The sequence below is a fragment of the Xyrauchen texanus genome, chromosome 36 (genome assembly GCF_025860055.1).
Source record: "Xyrauchen texanus isolate HMW12.3.18 chromosome 36, RBS_HiC_50CHRs, whole genome shotgun sequence".
NCBI lineage: Eukaryota > Metazoa > Chordata > Actinopteri > Cypriniformes > Catostomidae > Xyrauchen > Xyrauchen texanus.
In genome coordinates this window covers 6,195,958-6,219,438 of record NC_068311.1, presented here as the reverse complement: position 1 = coordinate 6,219,438, position 23,481 = coordinate 6,195,958, and the positions used below count along the sequence as shown (strand labels likewise).

Below are 23,481 nucleotides of genomic sequence, written 5' to 3'. Positions count from 1 at the left end.
TATATTTACAGAAGACATATATGGGCAATATTTACAGAATGGGCAAGGAAGAGAGAGGTGCAGAGAGAAAAGGAGAGAAAGAAACTAGCTGACAAAGAAAAGAATCATATTGTATGCAGTAGTTCAGCTGTCGAGGGGGTTGATGCCATATTGACATTAAGAGCGGGCAATCACACTTGGAGACCTGTCCTCTCCTTTCCTTCATTTTCTCTCTCCTCTCTCTCGCTCTCTTGAAAGCAGGCCTGTTGAAAATCCCTCAACTCTGCATCACCACACATCCCTTCACGGCTGAACTCTACCAGCTTGTAAATCCCACTTTCAAAAGGGCTGAAAATTGACGTCAGTCCCCATTGGCAGTGTCAGCCCCCTTATGAAGGCCACCGAAACCCCCACGTGCGGTTTTAAAACCCTCCATGGAGCATCTAAGCAGTTTGAATTAATGTGGTGAGGAGAGAAGAGAAACGGAGAAGAGGTGGAAGGTGAAAGAGGCAGATTACTGTGAGCAAAAAATAATAATTTTTATTAACCTTGCCCACCCGGGCTAGGCTTTGCGAGGTCGGTCTGCACCAGTAAACTGTGAAATGGTTTCCCTGGTTTGGGCTCCAGAGCCACGGTGGAAGAGTAGAGATAGTGTGTGTGTGTGTGTGTGTGTGTGTGTGTGTGTGTGTGTGTGTAAAGGGAGGTTGGTGGCCTCCATTCTAGGGGGTGTAAATAATAAAAAGGAATAATGCTCAAGGCAAGATCAGCCCCCACTTAAATTAAACTTCAGGAGTTAATTTGCGGCCCGGCAGAAGGTTATCTCACTCTTTTAGACAGAGACTATGGCAAAATGCATTACACCACTATTGATTCCAGTGAAGGGAAGCCTTACAATAGAGTCAAATAGCCCATATCAGCACAAACACACTGTTGGATCTCTGTATCACACTAATGTTAGGTTTTGTTTTCTTCTCTAGGATTTTTTTATTTATTTAATATAGATAAGCAACTCTCTCAACAGGGTGAAAATAACCAAATTCTTTATATGCTTCTGATTGAGATGGAAGGCACAGAATAATAATAATCAAGAAATTAAAAACAAGTATCAATAATGATATCAGGAGCATTTGATCTAGGTGATTACAATAGTTGCTTTAAAACATTTAGAAGGAAATGCTTTTGGGAATATTTTGATGTATGGCACCCTCCCGAAAGCCACCGAACCCCTGGTGAAGTTTTAAAGTGGAGTGAAATAACGTGGATGGGTGTCTTGGACATTCACTGACCTCTAACCGTGAGGGTGGCGGATGCCTCCATTTTGCCCACTCGGTTCTCCGCCACGCAGGTGAAGGTCCCTTCATCCCCTGCTACTGCCTTCTTTATCCTCAGCACATAGTGATCCTTATCATATTTAATATCATACCTGAAACACATATTACAGGAGATTATAGCAATATACTGTAGATATCGAGAGAGTGGGGTTCAACAACTCCATACTTCAAAAGGTCAGATTTACTTGCTTCAATTAAAGCAAACAAGATGCTCTTTGGCACATTCTCAAATCATGCTGGGATAATATGGATCATCAGGTTTACACAAATTTCCAAGAGTCCATGCCAGCTCGAGTGCATATTTCAGCAAAAGAGGGACATACCAATTACAAATCAATTTCGAAATTCACGTTTTACTCGAATTGTCATGCTGACACTATAATGTATAATGGAACCGGAAACTGTATTAAATTAGAAATATGTCAAACAGAAGTATTTTCATAAGTTACTCTTTCATTACTGACAGCGCAAGATCAATTATTCAACAATGACACACTCTCTACAGAGAAGGAGGAGGCTTTCAACTGGAACCACAGATATTTACAATATTAATGAGGCATCCAATGCGCCCGTGTGTGTGTGTGTGTGTGAAGGGGCGTATATTTGAGCTGATCAGAGAGACAGGCCGATTCCAGGTCAGAGAGGGATTTGAGATGTTGAATCCAGTCTTATTGATCTCCACCTTTCTGGCAGCTCTCCGCTACTTCAGGAGGACTATGTCCTGGAGACTGACAGCCAAAGGTGATGAGCTGTGCGTGAGTATGTGTTTGAAGTGAAGCCTTGCAGGTTTGTCTTCTTTGTAGTATGTTGCTATAATCGGGAGTTCTTGTGTGTGTGAGAGTTGTGTCATGGTGGAATTTGTCTGACAGCTAGACAACACGCTGTCTGCTGTCTATCACTCGAGATCCACCTTTCCGTAGAAAGCAGGGCTGAGGAAAGGTGTCAGATTTGGCAAATTTGACAGGAGGATCCCGGAACGCTGGCTACCAATAACGGACAAATAAATGACTCGTATGTTTTTTTAACCATATGGGCAGAGGTCTAGACAACTGCTGAAGCAGAGCATAGACGGCACCTGTTTCTTTCCAAGCGCAGTTCGGAATGGGCCAATCTCAAGCAAATGTTACGGGTTGAGGATTTAAAAAAACGTCACACGTATGAATCCTTGCAACTCTCAGTTTTAATAACAAATTACTCTCCAGAGTGTAAAAATTCTCCAATGAGATGTAAAACGCTCTGAATTTGAATGCAGATCAATGGAGGATTCAGTTTTGTGAGCTTGATGGCTAATAACACTGACTAAATGCCACAGAATTTGTAGTTTTTCTTCTACTTGATATGAGCACTGAAGAAATTCACAAAACATAGATCTGAGATATGAACTCATTAACTCCTCAAACTAACACCACGCCATTTGGAACAGACATTCACAGAAAATCTGAGCTCCAAAGTACACATTATCTATAAGAAACGACTCAGAGCTGTGCATTTGTTTACACCCATCTGTCAGCAATACAAGCCACATCATTTGCGTATGTGTGCTGTTTAGAGGCCAATAGAGTGTACTGTACTCCTCAGCATTGCCTTGTTCCATGTGTAATAGCATTCCTTTGCTAATAGAGAACAGATTTTGCTCTCAGAAAAAGTGCAGAAAAAGAACTACCGTTTCTGTGTGTGTCTGTGCAAGTGTGTTTCTCATTTTATCAGGCTTGTTTCATGCAATATTTATTCTTAGTGGTTGAAAATCTGATTTGCATCTGTTTATGTTGTTGCTTTAATCTCCCTCTCTTTCCCTCTTTCTGTCTCCAATCTCGTCAGACTTTGCCAGAGGCTCTGTTAGTAAGACATTTGATACATTGCCGTGTTTAGCTTCTGCACAGTGTCATCAACCACCGTTTTTGCTCAAACAATATTAGCTTAATTCCTGTAAACCTGACATGCCCTTACAAAAGTTGCTACTTGAAACCGTGTCACATGTACTGTGAATAATAGTTTAGTTCACCCAAAATGTAAAATTCTTTCATCATATACTTACCCTAAAACCCTTGACCTTACCCTAACACCTAACCCTAATCCAAAAACAGGTGTAAGTCTGAATATGATCGAGCACAAATGAGATCTGAAAGCAATGGCGGAGGGAAAGCTTTCCAGTGAAGATGGATTCGGATGTATATCATAGTAAGTAAATGGCAGTTTGCATGTTAGGTGAACTATTCATTAAGGACAAGAACAATGAAGCAAACATTATATTTTTCAAAGACAAGGGGCTTTGCATGTAGGCTAAGTTTTCTATATGTTCTGTCTGTGTCTTCCAAAAGTTGTCATTTCCCAAGAAATTGCTACTAATATTACGTGCGATGGGTTAACGTGTAGCGCCACTTCTGAGACAATACTTATGAAGGTTGTGCGTGTCTCTGTGTGATTGTATAACCTAAAGGTCAACTGGTTGCCAACCCGTTATCTATCCAAATACGCAAGCTCTTTGAAGTCAGACATCTACATAATCAGTGGAGAGAGAGGCGGGACGAGAAAACGAGAGAGAATACAAGCGACTTCGCACGACAGGGGACAGCTGAGAATGTCAAAATTAAAATAATCTGCTTTTTCAGAGACAGGAAATAAAATAAGACCACCAGACATGCGTTTGGTCTAGTATGGGTCTTGTTGTAATTATGTGCCGCAAGTCTGTGAGTTATTTAATTATTAGATTGTCATTGTTTCTTTCGGTAAACCTAATCAATTTCTTGATATGTTTCTTGCAAAGAAAAGAGAAGAGCCATGTTGAATAATTACCTGACAGATAGAGTGATTTTAGTGCTCACTTGAATTAATTACTATGTCTGTTTTATATGACAGCTGAATAATGTAGATTCATTTAATTGTTACTTACAAAACGAATAAACCAAGAAAACTCTTCACACAAATGGGCAAAACCTTCACAGACGACAATTGTGATCTATTGAAAGGAAAGTGGGAAAGTAATTATATCTTAATATTTCTGAATTTTTTCAGTTAAGCAAATACACTATAGGAATATAATTGTGATGGATGACAACAATGGTCTAACAATGAAGTATTATTAAACTCTTAAAGGAACCATTTATCCAAAATAAAAATGAAATTTGTTTGAATATGCATTGGTTTAAATATGTCATTCTGTTTCTCACACATGGCTGTCACAGCTTCAGAAGACTTGAGATATTATGCAAGTTTTGGTGAATTATTCCTTTAAAAAGTATTGAACAAAATCAACCAGATTTGTTCTAGAGCTCTCATTACATTCCAATGTACTCCAAATAGGAGCCGTCTGAAATCGGTTCAGATATGGGTGATGTGGGAAAGGTACACGCGGTTTATTTATTCTGTGTGTGCTTGTAAGTGCTCGTGGCCTGGTGACCCATACCATATCAGAGTCACGGACAAGCAAACAAGGCATGATAGCACTCAAAAAACCCAGCCGCTCCCCACATCCTTATCTGTCGACTGAGGACACACACACCCAGGCATGTTTGGAGCTGTCTATCTTTAATGCTGTTTTGATTCAATGACTGCCACTTTCTCAGAACTCACCTGCAAGATATTTCATCAGAAATAATACACTTGCAAAAGAGTAACATGCTATTACTTATAGGTGCATCCCCAACACTTCTGCACTATCCTACATAAATTTGAAGTGTACAGTAAGTAGTGCATGTAGTATGTTAACGCTGCTTGCCTTAGGTATCGGAAGGGGTGAAGTTACCTAGCTGTGTTGCTGGTCCAACAAAACAATTGTAAATAATTAACCTGTTGATACGCACCCCCTTTTTGAGCACAAACCATGAAAATTACATATCTGAACTTTTTTCATACCTGGTTGTATTTACTGGACCCTTTGGAGAATGGACACAGTTGTAGTATCTTTTGAAAGAAGACACTTTGGGCTTTATTTCCCAAGTTTCAGTTCCAATATATGTTGTTATTTCTTAAAGTTAGAGATGCTGAAGTTTATAGTAATGGAAATATTTTGTGCTGAACATGTTTTAATCATCTAAAAAAACAATAAAAAAGTACCAAGACAACCCAGAAATAAAATGTTCTCAAAGCCAGAAGTATAAAGAAGTAATGTTTCAAATTTGAAGATGATCTAACAAAAAATGAGGTTCCTGCAAGCTTTTTTTCTCTGTAAATCGATGGAAGCGTACAGAGTAAAATTAAGGCTCCGCCTTTCAAGATGACACAATCTCTTGACGGCACTGCTTGGCTATTATGAATAAAACTACGCCGCATTTTGAAAAATAGACTTTGGAGATGGGCTCGTTTTGTTTATGAGACTAATATATAAGATCATATACAGTTTTACGTCATGAATGCTGCTCAGATTGCATAGTTTGTTGAAGAACGACGACACAGGGTAATTCTTCCAGACGAGATCTTATGTAAACAATGGAGAATATATCAATATTTCTCAGATTCTTCACTTTTATTGCCACAAAGTGCTAGTGGATGTTTTTCAATGAACACTTGTCATAGACAATTGACCCAAGTATGGCAATCTGGATTCATCTGGCGATCACATTTTCATAACAAAGGTATGAAGTCCCGTTTTGATATTGCATGTTTTCATTTGTACTCCTGGCACAAATATCTAAATTGCTGTTTCTGGGGCATTGCTATCGTGAAACAGAGATCGGATATCAACGTTGAAGCCTTAGACAATATGTATAATTTGTTAACATTAATTACATTTATAGACGGTAAATGATATATTAAATGTAAGTAGAGTGACGTCACCACCGCGTGCGGGGGAATTGCGTATCAACAGGTTAAAAATGTAACAGCTAGCGAACCTTTAGTGAAGACAGCGCCTTACAAATGTAAATTAAATGCTTTACAATCGTCTCATGCTGTATGTAGGTGTGGTTCATCACTTAGAACGTTTTTTCAAAGGATTTTGTGAAACTACTATGAACAAAATGAACGGGAAAAATACTTCCGTGACCAACGGCTTAAAAAGTAGATTGGCACTGTTGCGCATTATATTGACCAGTAAATGAAATAGATAAGAGTAGCTTAATATTTTCTGTATGCTGCACAGTATACAGTGTACTGTGTGCTGCCTAATATTGTTTTTAAGAGTGAAACAATAGGCATAAATCCAAAATAAATTATTTAAGCAGTAGTATGCAACATTGTTGTCACATGACCTCATCGTGTTGGATTTAGTATATATATATATATATATAAAAAGAAAAACTGTTATTTTGCATTTGCCATTTAATTTTGTTGTTACATGTTTTAACCATTGGCAGTCACGTCAAATAACGTTTTTTTTATTTTTGTTTATGTACTACAGTAGGTCATCTTGGTATTCTATGCATACAGAAAATTTGGATATTGTGCATACATACTATATACTGCAAAACAGCATGATAAATTTGTATGTTAGTATACTATTCCAAACAGCCAAAAACTAAAGCAATAGGTTGACGTTTTTCACTGAATTCGATCCAAAATGTAGTGGTGTTGACACAATTTATCTGGTACATGACTAAATCCTTTTTTGTATTGCCTGAAGGGTGATCTTGGTCAAAACCATTTTCATCCTTTCCTTCTCTCTCCCTTTATCTCTCCATCGGAGTTTGAATAAAGAAGCCTGAGGCTGTGTGACTTCTCTTTTCCAATGCCAGAACCTCACCTGCACCGTCCACCTGCAGTCTCACCTGAATATCTGTGAGCTCACCTGTTTTTACCTCAGGGCCTCAGCACGGAGCAAATAAAAAAATTCCCAACCACTTAGGTCCATCACGCATCTCAAGCTTATATTATCAGCAGGGGACCTCACGACAGAGCGCATGTTTTCTTCAAATGGGCCCCAGCATGGAGTTCAACACATGCATTACAGGCTGCTTGAAAAGAGGTTCAAAATAATGCTTCAGATTGGCAGATGTCTCTGCCTGCGTGTCCCTGTCTCACCTCCCGCGGGGGATGTCAATTTCATCTTTTTTCCAGCGAACTGAGGGCTGTGGGTCTCCCTGCACCTGACAGCGAAATTCCACCGCTTCCTCTTCCAGAACCACCTGGTTAATGGGCCGCCGTAGAAACGTTGGCCTCTCTGTAAAAGACACACAGATGGGAAAAGGACTTAAGAAATGCAAAAATAATTTGTTTACTCGTTGTGACTCAATGCTGACTAACTCAGACAGATAGAACATTGGCTCTTACAGCAGTCTGTGTTATTGAGTAAGAATGTGATATGCTTGTTTGTCCCAGCATGTTTTATGACTAACATGAATTCACAGGCATAAAAGAGGGATTAAGCATGACACATTCTCTCACGATGGAAAAACATCACGATTCCATCCATCAAATTGCTCCATGTATCATTCAAATTTGCTAGCTAACAAAAGCTTATCTTTGAGCTGGGATGTTACGCATTTATGGAGCATGACTCAAACATTGTTTAAGTTGTATGTCTTGTTTGAGGTTTGGAAAGCTCTAAGAGCTGTGTTCAGAATGCTAAACATAGCTTAGGTTTAATTGCCACAGAATTATAAAAATGTCGAGCTTGTGTGCACTGTAAATATCTTTTGATCAAATTCAAAATGTAAAAACAGAGATCACAGATGGTGCATACCAAACACGGTGACCTGGGCAGTCTCGCTGTCTCTCTCACCGACCATGTTGGTGCCCACGCAGATATATATGCCAGTGTCACTCTTCCTCGTGTTTGTGATCATCAGCTTCCCTCCACGGATCTGAAGGGGAATATCACAACATTACAACAGTGCTACAAATTTTAAATGGCAACTTAGAACTTAGAAAACAGATTTAAAACGATTAAATGAAAACTCAAAACTCAAATTTTATTCTTAAGTGAATTGAGCATTTCTAAACTTCATGACTTTCTCTGGTCTCAAATCCATCCATCTATATATCGCTCTCTCTCTGTATCTTCTGACCATACAGTATGTCTGTCTGTCTGTCTATCCCTCTCTCCCTGTATCTATTCGTCCATCCCTCCATCTGTCCGTCTGTCTATCCATCTATCTATCTATCTATCTATCTATCTATCTATCTATCTATCTATCTATCTATCTATCTATCTATCTATCTATCTATCTATCTATCTATCTATCTATCTATATCGTCCGTCCTTCCGTCTATCTATCTATCTATCTCTCTCTCTCTCTCTCTCTCTGTATCCATCTGGCCATCTCTCTGTCCATCCATCCATCTGTCTGTCTGTCTGTCTATCTATCTATATTGTCTGTCCTTCCGTCTATCTATCTCTCTCTCTCTCTCTCTCTCTCTGTATCAATCTGGCCATCTCTCTGTCCATCCATCTGTCCATCCATCCATCCATCTGTCTGACTGTCTGTCTGTCTGTCTGTCTATCTATCTATCTATCTCATCCGTCCGTCCATCCGTCTGTCTCTCTGTCTGTCTCTCTGTCTATCTTTCTATCACTCTCTCTGTATCTATCTGGCTGTCTCTCTATCCATCCATCTGTCCGTCTGTCTGTCTGTCTGTTTATCTATCTATATCATCCGTCCGTCCGTCCGTCCGTCCGTCCGTCCGTCCGTCCGTCTGTCTGTCTATCTATCTATCTATCTATCTATATCATCCGTCCTTCCGTCTATCTATCTATCTATCTATCTCTCTCTCTCTCTCTGTATCAATCTGGCCATCTCTCTGTCCATCCATCTGTCCATCCATCCATCTGTCTGTCTGTCTGTCTGTCTGTCTGTCTGTCTGTCTGTCTATCTATCTATCTATCTATCTCATCAGTCCGTCCGTCCGTCTGTCTGTCTCTCTGTCTATCTTTCTATCTATCTATCACTCTCTCTGTATCCATCTGGCTGTCTCTCTATCCATCCATCTGTCCGTCTGTCTGTCTGTCTGTCTGTCTATCTTTCTATCTATCTATCACTCTCTCTGTATCCATCTGGCTGTCTCTCTATCCATCCATCCATCTGTCCGTCTGTCTGTCTGTCTGTCTGTCTGTCTGTCTGTCTGTCTGTCTGTCTTTCTGTCTATCACTCTCTCTCTCTCTCTGTCTCCATCTGGCCATCTCTCTGTCCATCCATCTATCTATCTATCTATCTTTCTATCCATCTCATCTGTCCGTCCGTCCATCTGGGTGTCTGTCTGACTGTCTCTCTGTCTATCTATCTATCTATCTATCTATCTATCTATCTATCTATCTATCTATCTCTCTCTCTCTCTCTCTCTCTCTCTCTCTCTCTCTCTCTGTATCCATCTGGCCGTCTCTCTGTCCATCCATCTGTCCATCCGTCCGTCTGTCTGTTTATCTATCTATATCATCCGTCCGTCCGTTTGTCTATCTATCTATCTATCTATCTATCTATCTATCTATCTATCTATCTATCTATCTATCTATCTATCTATCTATCTATCTATCTATCTATCTATCCATCCGGCTGTCTGTCTGTCTGTCTGTCTGTCTATCTATCTATCTATCACACATAAACATTGGGGTGACACACGGGGGTAAAACACATAACACATATTCACCCACTGTCTCTCAGGCTGTGACACATTAAATGTATCTTGCAGCCAGTGTGTGTCCCTGTGTCTGTGTGTCCCTCTCCAAGTATTATATAATTTTTATCTTGTTCTGTCATGGTTATAAATTTGTCTATGCTGTTTGTTAATTTATCTATATAAATGTCCCTTGTATCTTTACATTTTGGGCAGTAAAGGAGAAAGTGCACCTCTGTCTCAACCTCACCTGTTGTACAGTGAGCACACACCCTTTCTTCTCTGGGTAACCATGTTTTTCTGTGTCTGCCTCTCTCGATGCGAGACTGTGCTCACTGAGCCTGTACTTGCTCAGGATCTGTCTCTGCTTTGTATCTCTGACAGTCAGGAGATACTCTTCCAATTCATACTTTTATTTTAGAGTCCGATAGAATTGTAATTTGCTTTGTGTTTTAGTTTCTTGATCCCAATGTTCCAGATAGGTGATTTGAGATTGTTTGATGATCTGATTTATTCTGATGTTTGGTTTTAAAGCAGTGCTGGTCTGAGGCTGGTTAGTGTTAGTACTGTTAACTGGGTTAGTGAGTCTCAGAACCAGCTGACTGAGGGGACTTTTTTCAGGATTCAGTTCTTGGGTTTGTAACGCTTTATAATGTAGCGACTTTGTGGGACTTGATTATCTATCTATCTATCTATCTATCTGTCTATCTATCTATCTATCTATCTATCTATCTATCTATCTATCTATCTATCTGTCTATCTATCTGTCTGTCTGTCTGTCTGTCTGTCTGTCTGTCTGTCTATCCTTTAATGCTACTTATATTTTATTCAACTTTCAGGCAAGGCTTTGTGAAGCCAAATTTCCCACTTTGTCTTAGAAGGAAACGTGATCTTCTTCTTCTAGTTTAGTTTGAATCATTTAGAACTAGATTGAAAAACACATTTCTGTCATGGCACATTTTTGGACATGTCTTGTGTTTTAATAAACACAATACAATCACTTGAAAAGCACCTATATCCAGTACTTACCTTGATCCTGTCATCCTTCTCATCAATCCTAACTTTGTCTTTCTTCCAGTAGATGGTGGGTTCCGGGTGTCCACGAGGGGGGACGCACTCCAAGATGGCTGGTTCTCCAGCAGCCACCACCACGTCTGTTGGGTTCTGTCTGAAATCATCTCGTAACACTGAGAGAGAAAAAGCAAAAGAGAGAGAAAAATAGTGAAAGAGAATTAGCTACTTTTGCATTCATTAGTTCTTTAACCATTTGCAAATTTAGTCATGCTTACAATCCCTGGGGCACAAATAAAATGTTCTTTTGTGCTGAAACAGATGTCATTTCATTAAGTCCTCTAAACGGCTATCACGCTTTAACAGCTTTCGAATGTTCGCTCACATCAAATAGGGGAGTGGAAAGACACCTGTTTGAAAGTTACGTAAAGTATTTTAAGGTCATGGTAATGATAGACGGCATACATCACACTGTGTGTGTTGTGTGCGTGTGTGTGTGTGTGTTAATTAATTAATGGTGTTCTATATCGAGAAAGGAGAACAAACAAAGACAGATAGAAAGAGAGAGATTTTATGCCCTCCAGCATTCTGTCACTCTTATGCATTTGGTTGATGAACACACACACACAAATACACAGTCGGTGGGTGGGCGTGTAAATCTGTGCCAATTAATCACCCATGCTCACCCTTTCATCTTCACTACTAAGCCTCCAGCCATGACTAATGTAGCAATGAACCCAACACCGTAAAACATATATAAGGTCACCTCATTATCAGCAATAAATAAATACATTGGATTAATCAACACATCTGTACACAACATCTTCACATCTAAACACTAACGCATTAATAAATAACTTAATAGCAGTAATTATACTGTGGCATTGAACTGAGTGAGATAAAAGGAAGAATTTGTCAACAGATCTTGTGTTAATAGATAACAATTTACACAGTAGGTACAGTTGAAACTTTAAAATAACTTATTACTTAAAAATAATAAAGCAGATAGTTCTGACTCTGAAATCTGACATTTTTAGTCACTCTAAAATAGCCAAAATACAGTAAACACACATGTGACTGCACATCAGTATTTACAATATTACCTTTGATTATGCTAATAAACTATATCAACTCTCATAAATCATTGCTAACATAAACACTCAGTATAATTTTGTATATGTACAGTAAATATGATTCTCACTCACTCAGATTAATCTGATTGGTTAAAAGGTTTAAAGCTGACATTGATTTTGCTGTGCTTTGTGTCAAAAATGTAAGAATTTACTTGACAGAGCCGCAGTCACCATTTACTTTCATTGTATGGATGAAAGATGCAATGTAATGAATTATAAGGCTAGAAGTCCCTAACATTCTGCTGAACATTTCATTTTGTGTGTCATGGATGAAGGAAAGTCATATGGGTTTGGAACGACACATGGGTGAGTATATAATGACAGAATTCAAATTTTAAAGGAACTATACTTCTACGTTTTTGTAAAATAATACAGCATTTGTAAGCACAACAGAGTAAAACGGTGAAATAATAACACTGGAAAAGAGTTGTGTGTTTCAAATTTCTAAACCTCATGACTTTCTCTGGCCTCAGGGCGTGTAAATACATTCAATATGCATAATTAAAATTTGATCCCTCCAAAAGCCTCAACTTTAAACTCACTTATCTCTCTCTCTCTCTCTCATTCTGTCTCTTTCTTGGGAGAGATGAGCCTCTGCAATCTTGCATCATTAATATTTATATATTTCTCCTCTTCCTCCCCCGCATACTAGTAAGAGCAAAATGTGCCTGTAAGGCTGCAGGCTAAAGGAGCAGCTTATCTGCAGAATATTACTCTGCCGGCCGCTACATCTCTCCTGCTCTTCCTCCAGGAGGATTAGTGGTGGAGATGGGGAACAGGCGTTGTGGGCTAATTTGGAAACTTATTGTAATATTAGCAAATTATAGTTTTGGCAAGTCGTTTAGGACATCTGCTTTGTATATGACACAAGTCATTTTTCCAACAATTGTTTACAGACAGATTTTTTCACTTTTAAGTGACTACATCACAATTCCAGTGGGTCAGAGTTTACATGCAAATAGTTAACTGTGCCTTTAAGATGCTTGGAAAATTCCAGAAAGGTATGTCAAGCCTTTAGGCAAGTAGCCAATTAGCTTCTAATAGGAGGTGTACTGAATTGGAGGTGTACCAGTGGATGTATTTTAAGGCCTAGCTTCAAACTCAGTGCCTCTTTGCTTAAGTGTAGTGTAGACTTACAATTTCATCCAAAAGTTCCATACAAATTGCACAGGAACAAACCGATATAAAGATAACTATTCGAGTTTCCACAAACAGACCTGCAGAAGAAATGTCTGAGTGGTTTATATGATAATTTGTGCGTATGAATCTGTTTATTTTCACCCATCATGCACTATGGTGCTGGAGCTTGTGTCTGCACCAGAGGCAGCAAAGGTCAACTGTGGTATTACAGCACAGCACTGGCCTAGAGCAATATCGCACTCCAACTGCACATTGCAACAACTTACCGAGCTTGTGTGTGAGATGGTGGATACAGAGAAATGAGAGAGATTGCAAATAGATGAGTGTTTTCCCAGCATGATGTCAGTAGTGATAGCATTTCATTTGAGCGCCTCTTGAAAGCGTTAGCCATTTGATGCCGTTTGTGATGTGGCTCTCGCATGAAAGAGTGTAAGTATGTCACTTTGAGATAAATAACACTGCCGTGTGTGTGTGTATCAGGTAAGGGTAATGTGAACATTTGCCACACACTACATAGTGGGTAAGAAAGGTGAACCATTTGTTTGTAGGGTATATCAGTTCTCTTATTAGTTAGAGCCCCAACGACCTCTGTAAACCCCATCTACACAATCTCACACTGCAAATAAAGCCCTCTAGTCACACACACGCACATACTGTATAAAGATAAATTTCTTGCCTTCATTATCATCATCTCCATCCTCCTCCTCCTCCCTGCGGTCTAAATGCAAGCACTGGCAGCTGTGCAACCATTGCTGCCTCTATCCCTGAAGGCACACACAACCACACACACACAGACAGACACACACACACACACACACACACACACACACACACACACACACACACACACACACACACACACACACACACACACTTACTTCCCACTCGTAAAATACTGTACACATAGAATCTCAGACCTAGAGCTTCTGACTCTCTGGTTATGCAAAAACATGTTCTGTAGTCCGTCTCCAAGTAGTGACAGGAGGTTGTGTGTGTTAAGTTTTCTTCTCTTAAAGAAGTTTTGTGGCTTTCAGTCCATGTTGGTTAGCTTTAAGGCTATCTACATACAATTTTACTCCTAAGAAGTTTAAAAAAATAAACTTTAAAGGAATAGTTCACCCAAAAATTAAAATGATCTTATCATATACTCATGCCATTCCAGATGTGTATGACTTTCTATCTTCAGCAGAACACAAATGAAGAAGAAATTCTCAGCTCTGAAGGTCCATAAAATGCAAGTGAATGGGTCCCAATATCTTGAAGCTCCAAAAATCACATAGGTCAGCATAAAAGTAATTCATAAGACTTCAGTGGTAAATCTATATATTCTGAAGCGATATTATAGGTGTGTGTGAGAAACAGATTATTATCATTATTAGTCATTTTTTACAATAAATTCTCCTCCCTGCTCAGTCAGTCTCCACTTTAACTTCCCTTTCACATTCTTCTTCTTGTGTTTTTGGTGATTCACATTCTTATATATTTGCCTCCTACTGGGCAGGGAGAAGAATTTCTATCAATAATTTACTTAAATATTGATCTGTTTCTCACCCACACCCACACCATATCACTTCTGAAGATATAGATCTAACCACAATGTGGTTTTTGGAGCATCAATGTTTTGACACCCATTAACTTGCATTGTAAGGACCTACAGAGATGAAATATAATTTGTGTTCTGTAGAAGAAAGAAAGTCATGCACATCTGGGATAGTGTGAGTATATGACGAGAGAATGTTCATTTTTGGGTAAACTATCCCTTTAAGATAGATAAAAAATTACCAAATATATTGATAACTCATCTTGCACTTAGAGGCGTATCCACATTTTTGTCCAATGAAAAGCTATCTAGAATGATAATGCCCCTTCCCCTTATACCACCTGGCTCTGAATAAAAAAATCAAACAGCAAATCATGGTTCACACCTGAGATGTATACTAAAGTCTATTTGGTACTTAAAAAGGGGACAACCCATTCGATAAGACCTGCCTTAACTTTCTATTTCAATAGGAAATATGACAAAACAGGAAATAAAACTTTTTAAGGATAGTAAAAAATGAAAAACACAACTGTGCTGACCTTGAGAAAACCAGCTTCAAAAAAGGACTAAATAATATCCTACTTGCATGCAAACATGTTAAAGGTTAAGGGTTATTATGTAGTCATTATAATTAGCTTATTAGCTTAGCTATGATACATATGAGAACGTAACAGTGAAAGGAAGGTTCCCATCATGAAAACAACAACATTTGTGTGCACACTCCTGATGACCAAACACTAAAAATTTCACCCTCAAAGGCCAAACTCATTGTCATTGACTTGACAAGATCGCAGCTAGCCGACCTGCTAATGACTTCCACACCATGCTAACACCTCCAACAGGACCCTTGGCTCTGGAACAGAAGCTCATCTCTAAACAATATAATTGTCTCTTAATAAACCTCTCTGCTTGCTCCCATGTCCTCTATGTGCACTTTGCAAATTCAATTTAGCCTAATCCTGTGCTTTATGGCAATGTATAGCTCATTAAAATGTTAGCTAAAAACTCATTAAAATTCGCTCGTTGGAGTAATAGCTTCATTACTGTGATATTGCTGAAAAGCAAAGACAAAAACGAGGTAGATGGATAAAAGAAGAGCGGGATGAGGAGAAAATTACAGAAAAAGAGAGAATGACGACTTTCTAATAGCTTAATTGTTACTGAAAACCACCTGCGTTTGCATAAATAAACACAGGCACTGTGCGGCTAATTTTCAGTGACTTGGTAATTAAATACACCTTCATCACTAAAGATGCATTTCCTCCCAAAATCATTTAGGGAGGCACTTCTGGGTTAGTTAGAGATGCCAACTGTGTCTGTCTTCTTGTGTGAAAGTGTTGCTATAAATATTCTGACTAGCTGTGGAGCCTTTGTGGGTGCTAATACCATGAAATGTGTGTGTAAAACCCAAGATCTTGAAATATATTTCCTCATAGTAGCCTACATTTATTGACGAGCATCACAATTCGGTTCATTAGAACATGAAGAGTGCTGCATGCTACAAAATGTGCTACCTGTAAAACATTACTTTCTTTTCCACCCTAAAGCTGTGTTCAAACTGCCAGCGACTTTGTCGCTGCAGGTCGCCAGGGGCTGGCGGTTAGGTCACTAGTTGGCGTTCCCACTACTGGTTGCCTAGTAATGTTTATAAATGACATTCACGGATGGCATTCCATTGCTGTTGACAGCGAATCAGTTTTCTTGCCGATAAAAACAAACATTTTGGAGGGAAAAGACTAAATATAAATGGAATCAGTACATAAAATGCTTTATATCAATGATGAACGAGAAACAAGGTGTGCTCTTTGCCATAGCGGCTGTTTATCTGCGGCGAAAATTCAAACGCCGATCTTTCTGGGTCCACAAAACCATTCAATCTCAGAGTCAGCATGGTGAGAACCACCGGATGGTGCAAGAGCTGGATGAAGTCCGGTTCCAGCAGTACTTCAGGCTTGACAGGACCCAGTTTGAACTTTGTCGCGACGCTTGTGTCGCCGGAAGTCGCTGTGCTCTCATTGAAAATGAATGGGATGGTGTCGCTGGTAGTGTGAACGCAGCTTTAGTAGTTGCTAATATCTATTATACAGTATACCTGCTTCTCCAGCTTTTCAAATCTTCCCAAAAGTAAGCATTCTAGGCCTATACAACCCTGCTAAAAGACCAGCATATGTAAGTTGTTTTTTAACAAGCTTTACTAGCAAGACTAACTTGTACAACCAACTCCGTTACACTGATCACATTGGTTGACCAGCTTGATATTCTCTTTGAATATTGTTTTACTCTGAAATATGTCAGATTATGGAAGTAAAATGGTTTGTGAAGGGTGTTTCATGTTTCAACCTTTTAAACTAGCTTAACTGGCAAGACTACCTTGTTAAACCCTGCTAAAGTGGGCTACATTAGGCTAAATTAAATTTAGGATGCGCGTTTAGAGTTAGCCATGATGTTCACCAGCTAAGCTTTGTTGGTGAACCTCTATGCTTGTCCTTCAGCTAAACAGGCACACATCAGCCTGGATCTGGAAATTCTGCTGGTGTTTGCAGGATCCACAAACATAACCAATCGTCAGCCACTTCAAAAACCACACACATGTTCAGGAGAACGTTCCAGCAACCGGACGGTGAGCCTGATCCACCGTAATGAACGACTCCTGAATGAAACCTGCTCCAATGAAAGCTTGATCAAAAGCCAAACCTCTGTCCTCTGGAGAGGACATCTTATCATTCTGTGTGGTTTGTGTTTACACAGACTTCCAAAGGAAAGAGAGCAACAACCTGAAGGCTGCTCCTAATTTCAGAGATATCAAAGATCTCCAAGGGCTGATTAAAATGGTGGTCTACTTTTCTTTTGGTCTATTTTTACAAATATTTTGCAAAGGAAAACCTGCCGATGGCTTTCCCGAGATCTCCCTTTTTAGTTTCCCCCTCTCTGCTTGATTCTTAGTCCTGCTCTTTAATTAGTTTGTCAAGATGTGGAACGTCATGACGGCCCTTTGAGGGAACTCTTTCGTAGATTCAAAGCTGTGATCAGTTTATACATTCATATATTTTTGTCGGTCAGAGGTAATTTCAGCACAGCTGCCTTTTGGATTTTTCCTCTGCCTGCGTGGTCTTAGCGGAGAGTGAGTCACTTCAGATGAGTGGGGTTTAGACAGGAAATGGCTTGAAGTCTTTTTCTCTTTTAAATGTTCTAACCATATCTAAAGGCACAGCATGTAGTTGGAGGCAATAGATGATATGAAAGTCAGAAAGACAAAGAGAAGCATAACACCGTGTCCTAACTAAGTTACTAACGACAAGTAAAGGGACATTCCTTAGCGTTGTTCCTACTAACACCCCTTTAACCATGGTAAAATCACTATAATGCAAGTGGCCTATTGTTTTTATAAATCACTGGCAACAACACTATGACAAAATACACTAATGTTAAATAAATATTGAAATGTTGCAGCAATGGTTTACTATGCAGCAACTTGGATAATTAATACAGAATGGGCAGTCACAGGTGTGCATTTATCATTTAATGTTATTTAGTATTTTACAACGGCTTCAAACACAACTCATCCACTCAGCATGAGAAAGAGCTTTATTGCCGAGTATTCTTCCACATACAAGGATTTTTTCTTGGTGGTAGAAGATTCTAGTGCACAAAAAATACAACAACAAGACAGAGATAAAAATATATAAATAAATAAATATACAAAAGCTAATAGAAATATAAGTGTATATATAGAAATACACAATAAGACAAAGATATACATATAGTATGTACAAATACAAATCTGTTATATATAGTGCAAGGGAATGTAATGCAGAAGAGGTAAGATATGTTAAATAATATAATTGACTAGGCTGTGTATTGCATGTAATTATCAAGTGTGCCGCACAAGCCCTCAAATGTGAAGCCAAAACGTCTCGATCGCCCCCCGGTGACTGGTCCTAGTATAGGTCATAAACCCCGCCTCCCCATGTTATTCAACGGGACGTGAGACCAACTAAACAATTAAATTGAACACTTCACATATCTTTTTTCCAAAGATAGTTTCTGTCATTTACTGTAGTTTCTTTCACGTTGATGTAATTTCAAGTGTTTGTTTTCAAAATAAGTTTGTTTTTAGTTAGTTATTTGATGCTATAAAAATGGTGCTGTGACAATCATGATTGACAGCTGTGACTGACAGGTTCTCTGAGCAAAGTAGTCACTGAAGCACCAACTGACTTTTTTTCGGGATCTTCGGAGGACAGAGGAGATTGGAGCTTTAAATGTAACATCTAAATTTCTATAATTAATTATTTCACACCATCATAAGTCAAAAGTCAAAAGTGCAGGGGCGTGTGCTTGCGACTGATTCAGCGAGAGTGAAGGTGGGGCCTTGATTTCGCGGCTTTACTTCCTGCTCACTACTGCGCAGGTCTGGTCCTGAAATTGCAACTGCAATTGGGACTCAAGTCCCAAGATGTCAGCGCCATATCGGGACACTGGCGGCTTCAGTTCTAACCAATGGAAAAGAGCGAAGGGGTGTTGTCCATCTTTTTTTACAGTCTATGGTAATTATATTATAGTTTTTACTGTTCATGATATTTATAGCCTGAGGGAAAAAACTGTTCTTGTGCCTGACGGTTCTGGTGCTCAGTGCTCTGTAGCGTCGGTCAGAAGGCAACAGTTCAAAGAGGTAGTGGGCTGGGTGAGTGGGGTCCAGAGTGATTTTACCAGCCCTTGCCCATTTAGAGTCATAACTATCCATTTAATAATTGCTGTTTAATATAAAGTTATGTGGAATAGGATTTTGGACCAATGCGATTTCATAAGGGCGGGTCAAGCGACCAACAAAATAGAGCTACCAATTTCTCGCTATGCAAATATGAGATGCTTGAGCCTTTTAAGTACTTCAATATGGGACGGGGGTCCCACTTCTAGGATTTTGCCACTTGAATACAGGACATCAGGTGTCCCATATGGATCTTCTTGAGTTTGGGCAAAATACACAACATCCCGTCTTAATACCGGACAATTGGCAACCTTACAACAAAATGTCTTGTGACGTATCACTTTAGATTGATATGTATGATATTTTTTTTTATTGCTTGGCGCTTTGCTGTGTCTTGTCTGGTTAGACCACGGTGTAAAATAAATAAAACAAAAATCATCAGATAGCTAAAAAACTGTTAGCTAGTGTAAGATCTATGTTGTGCTTCTGAAACAAACACAGACACTTTTCTATCATGCAATGAATTTTTGTGGGATTCATTCAAGCAGAAGCAATGCATGGTGAAGCAAGTTCTGCTGGATGTGACATTAGCCAGCTGCAGTGTGAAAACACGTGAACACACACACACACACACATACACACAAAACATTTTAATGCACTACCAGCGGGAGACACACTTATACAATTCTGATTTACGTACAATATATTTTCATTTTGTTAATGGACCATAGTGTAACAAAGACTCAGGTAGGTTGGGATCCATAAGCAGTGTTTTATTGAAACTCACAGATATAGGCAGGCAATGGTCAGGCAATGGGGGTATCAGGGCAAACGTAGGCAGAGCAGGAGCGTAGTGAGTGAAGCAGGATGTCAGGGCAGGCAGCAAAGGGTAGTCACGAGGAGACAGGCAAGGTTCAGGTAGGCAGGCAGTGTTCAACCGTAGTCAAAAGGCAAAGCAAGGTCGGTAGGCAAATAATCAAACAAGAATGGTCGTAGAACGCTCAGTAGAGTAGCCGGAACAAACAAGACTTAGCCCTGAGTGTGTAACTGTGTGAAGCTTAAATAGAGGAAGCAGGGATGGGAATCAGCTGTAAATTTAATCAAGCCCGGTATGTGGGTGCATGGGTGATTAGAACTCAGGTGAATCAGATCTCCGGTGGCCGATGGCGGAGGTGCTCTCGAAAGCGTTTGTGACAGAGCCCCCCTCCTGTGAGCGGCTCCTGAAGCGAGGACCTGGTCGGCGCCGGGGTCTACCTCGAGGGCGGAGGGCCGGTCTTTCTGGATGATGAAAAAGCGTGTGGTTTTGGTGAGCAGAGCCCCCACCCGCAGGATCACGTCGGTGGTGGTGTAGCACACGCGACCGGTCCCCAGAGGGCGCCCGTCTAACGCCGTCACTTCGTCGCGGCAGGCCAGTTCAGACTGAAGCTCGGCACTCAGCCCTTGTCGAAAGTGGAGCTTGAGGGGATTCTCCGGCCAGCCGGTCTGCGTAGCGAGAGTGCGGAAGAAAAGCGCGTAGTCCGCTGCCGTGCGATTACCTTGACGCAGGGCTATCAGCTTTTCGCCTGGGCTCTTGCCACCCTCGGGGTGATCAAAGACTGTGGTCAGGCTGCCCATGAAGGATTCGTAGGTTGACTGGGCGAAACCTTGGTTGGTCCAGATCGCGGTAGCCCAATCGAGAGCTCGGCCCATGAGCACGGAACATACAAAGAGGATCTTACGCTCATTGGTGGGGTAAAGTGCCGGTTGTTGGGAGAGGAAGACCGAGCACTGCATGAGGAATCCCTTGCATTTCGAGGGCGTACCGTCAAACTTCTCAGGATGTGCGAGGCGTGGACCGGTGATCGATGGGTAAAGAGGAACGGTGTCGGCTGCTGGGCTGGCTGGAGGCGCGGTGGGCGCCAGTGCTGACTGGCTGAGGGCTTGTACAGCCCGCATAATTTCATCCTCGGCGGTCGTCAGATGGCCAAGCTGAATGTTGTTGATGTTCGCTCCCATGCCTGTGTTCCCGTGTTCCCAGCTCCAGTGTTTTCGTGTTTTGTTTTCATTTTGCCCATCGTGGTAGTTTTGTTTGTTCATGTCTGTTTCCATTCGTGTCAATAAAGAGAACTGCTTTTGGATATACACTCACCTAAAGGATTATTAGGAACACCATACTAATACTGTGTTTGACCCCCTTTCACCTTCAGAACTGCCTTAATTCTACGTGGCATTGATTCAACAAGGTGCTGAAAGCATTCTTTAGAAATGTTGGCCCATATTGATAGGATAGCATCTTGCAGTTGATGGAGATTTGTGGGATGCACATCCAGGGCACGAAGCTCCCGTTCCACCACATCCCAAAGATGCTCTATTGGGTTGAGATCTGGTGACTGTGGGGGCCATTTTAGTACAGTGAACTCATTGTCATGTTCAAGAAACCAATTTGAAATGATTCGAGCTTTGTGACATGGTGCATTATCCTGCTGGAAGTAGCCATAAGAGGATGGGTACATGGTGGCCATAAAGGGATGGACATGGTCAGAAACAATGCTCAGGTAGGCCGTGGCATTTAAACGATGCCCAATTGGCACTAAGGGGCCTAAAGTGTGCCAAGAAAACATCCCCCACACCATTACACCACCACCAGCCTGCACAGTGGTAACAAGGCATGATGGATCCATGTTCTCATTCTGTTTACGCCAAATTCTGACTCTACCATCTGAATGTCTCAACAGAAATCGAGACTCATCAGACCAGGCAACATTTTTCCAGTCTTTAACTGTCCAATTTTGGTGAGCTCTTGCAAATTGTAGCCTCTTTTTCCTATTTGTAGTGGAGATGAGTGGTACCCGGTGGGGTCTTCTGCTGTTGTAGCCCATCCACCTCAAGGTTGTGCATGTTGTGGCTTCACAAATGCTTTGCTGAATACCTCGATTGTAATGAGTGGTTATTTCAGGCAAAGTTGCTCTTCTGTCAGCTTGAAACAGTCGGCCCATTCTCCTCTGACCTCTAGCATCAACAAGGCATTTTCGCCCACAGGACTGCCGCATACTGGATGTTTTTCCCTTTTCACACCATTCTTTGTAAACCCTAGAAATGGTTGTGCATGAAAATCCCAGTAACTGAGCAGATTGTGAAATACTCAGACCGGCCCGTCTGGCACCAACAACCATGCTACGCTCAAAATTGCTTAAATCACCTTTCTTTCCCATTCTGACATTCAGTTTGGAGTTCAGGAGATTGTCTTGACCAGGACCACACCCCTAAATGCATTGAAGCAACTGCCATGTGATTGGTTGATTAGATAATTGCATTAATGAGAAATTGAACAGGTGTTCCTAATAATCCTTTAGGTGAGTGTATATATATATATATATGTCCATTAAGGTTTTCCATCAAATGAGACTGAAAAATAAAATGTCAACATACAATGAAACATCTATTGAGAATATTTCCATATTCTGTTATATTCCCATAGTCAAATTTAGTGCTCAAATGCTTTATGAACCATTCATGTGTGCATATTTCTGAGTTCTGGACCAAGTACACTGCATATGTGATCCTAAAAAAGGTAACATGAGCCCCACGGCGGAGCATTGCGAGAAGGCCTAGTGCTGGTGTTTGATAAAGAACACTTTCACTTACATGCAACACATGTGTGCACACACAAAACATGATGGTGGAATGGGGAATATCTGTCATTTGTGCTGATTGCCGTCTTCTATCTCTAATGCTTCGCTGCAGCTAATTGAACTGGAAGGTGGTTTGTGAAAAGGTGTCTGATATCAACAATCTCCCTCCTTTAATTAAACTCTCTGCTGGAGACGCAGCAGTAAAGAACTGCACTATGCTTCTAAGTGAGCAGAAATGTGTGTGTGTGTTTCTGACAACTGGCATGGACATTAGACATTTCCTTTGCATTTTTGTGGGCTTTCATGTTTTCCTTTGCAACACTACGCAAATATCTATCTATCTATCCATCCATCCACCCATCCATCCATCCATCCTTTTATTTTACATTTTATTTGCAGACTGTTACATCTATATAAGTATTAAAACAAAATAGCCTTTGCACAGACCAGTTACGCTAGTGTTTGTGAATGACAGAGAGAGAGAGAGAGAGAGAGAGAGAGAGAGAGAGAGAGAGAGAGAGATAACAGGGGTCAGTTGTTAAAT

General features: G+C 40.4%; 1 protein-coding gene across 11 annotated transcripts in view; it reads right to left on the bottom strand.

Moving 5' to 3' along the window:
• robo2 (roundabout, axon guidance receptor, homolog 2 (Drosophila)) overlaps positions 1-23,481 on the bottom strand; it is a 572,271-nt gene that overhangs the window by 87,845 nt on the left and 460,945 nt on the right. For all 11 annotated transcript variants that reach the window (XM_052106908.1, XM_052106906.1, XM_052106907.1 and 8 more), the window contains 4 exons: positions 10,824-10,981; positions 7,927-8,047; positions 7,266-7,404; positions 1,266-1,402 (listed from right to left, as the gene is read on the bottom strand). In XM_052106908.1, the coding sequence (XP_051962868.1) occupies positions 1,266-1,402; positions 7,266-7,404; positions 7,927-8,047; positions 10,824-10,981 (555 nt within the window). The remainder of the gene's footprint in view (positions 1-1,265; positions 1,403-7,265; positions 7,405-7,926; positions 8,048-10,823; positions 10,982-23,481) is intronic.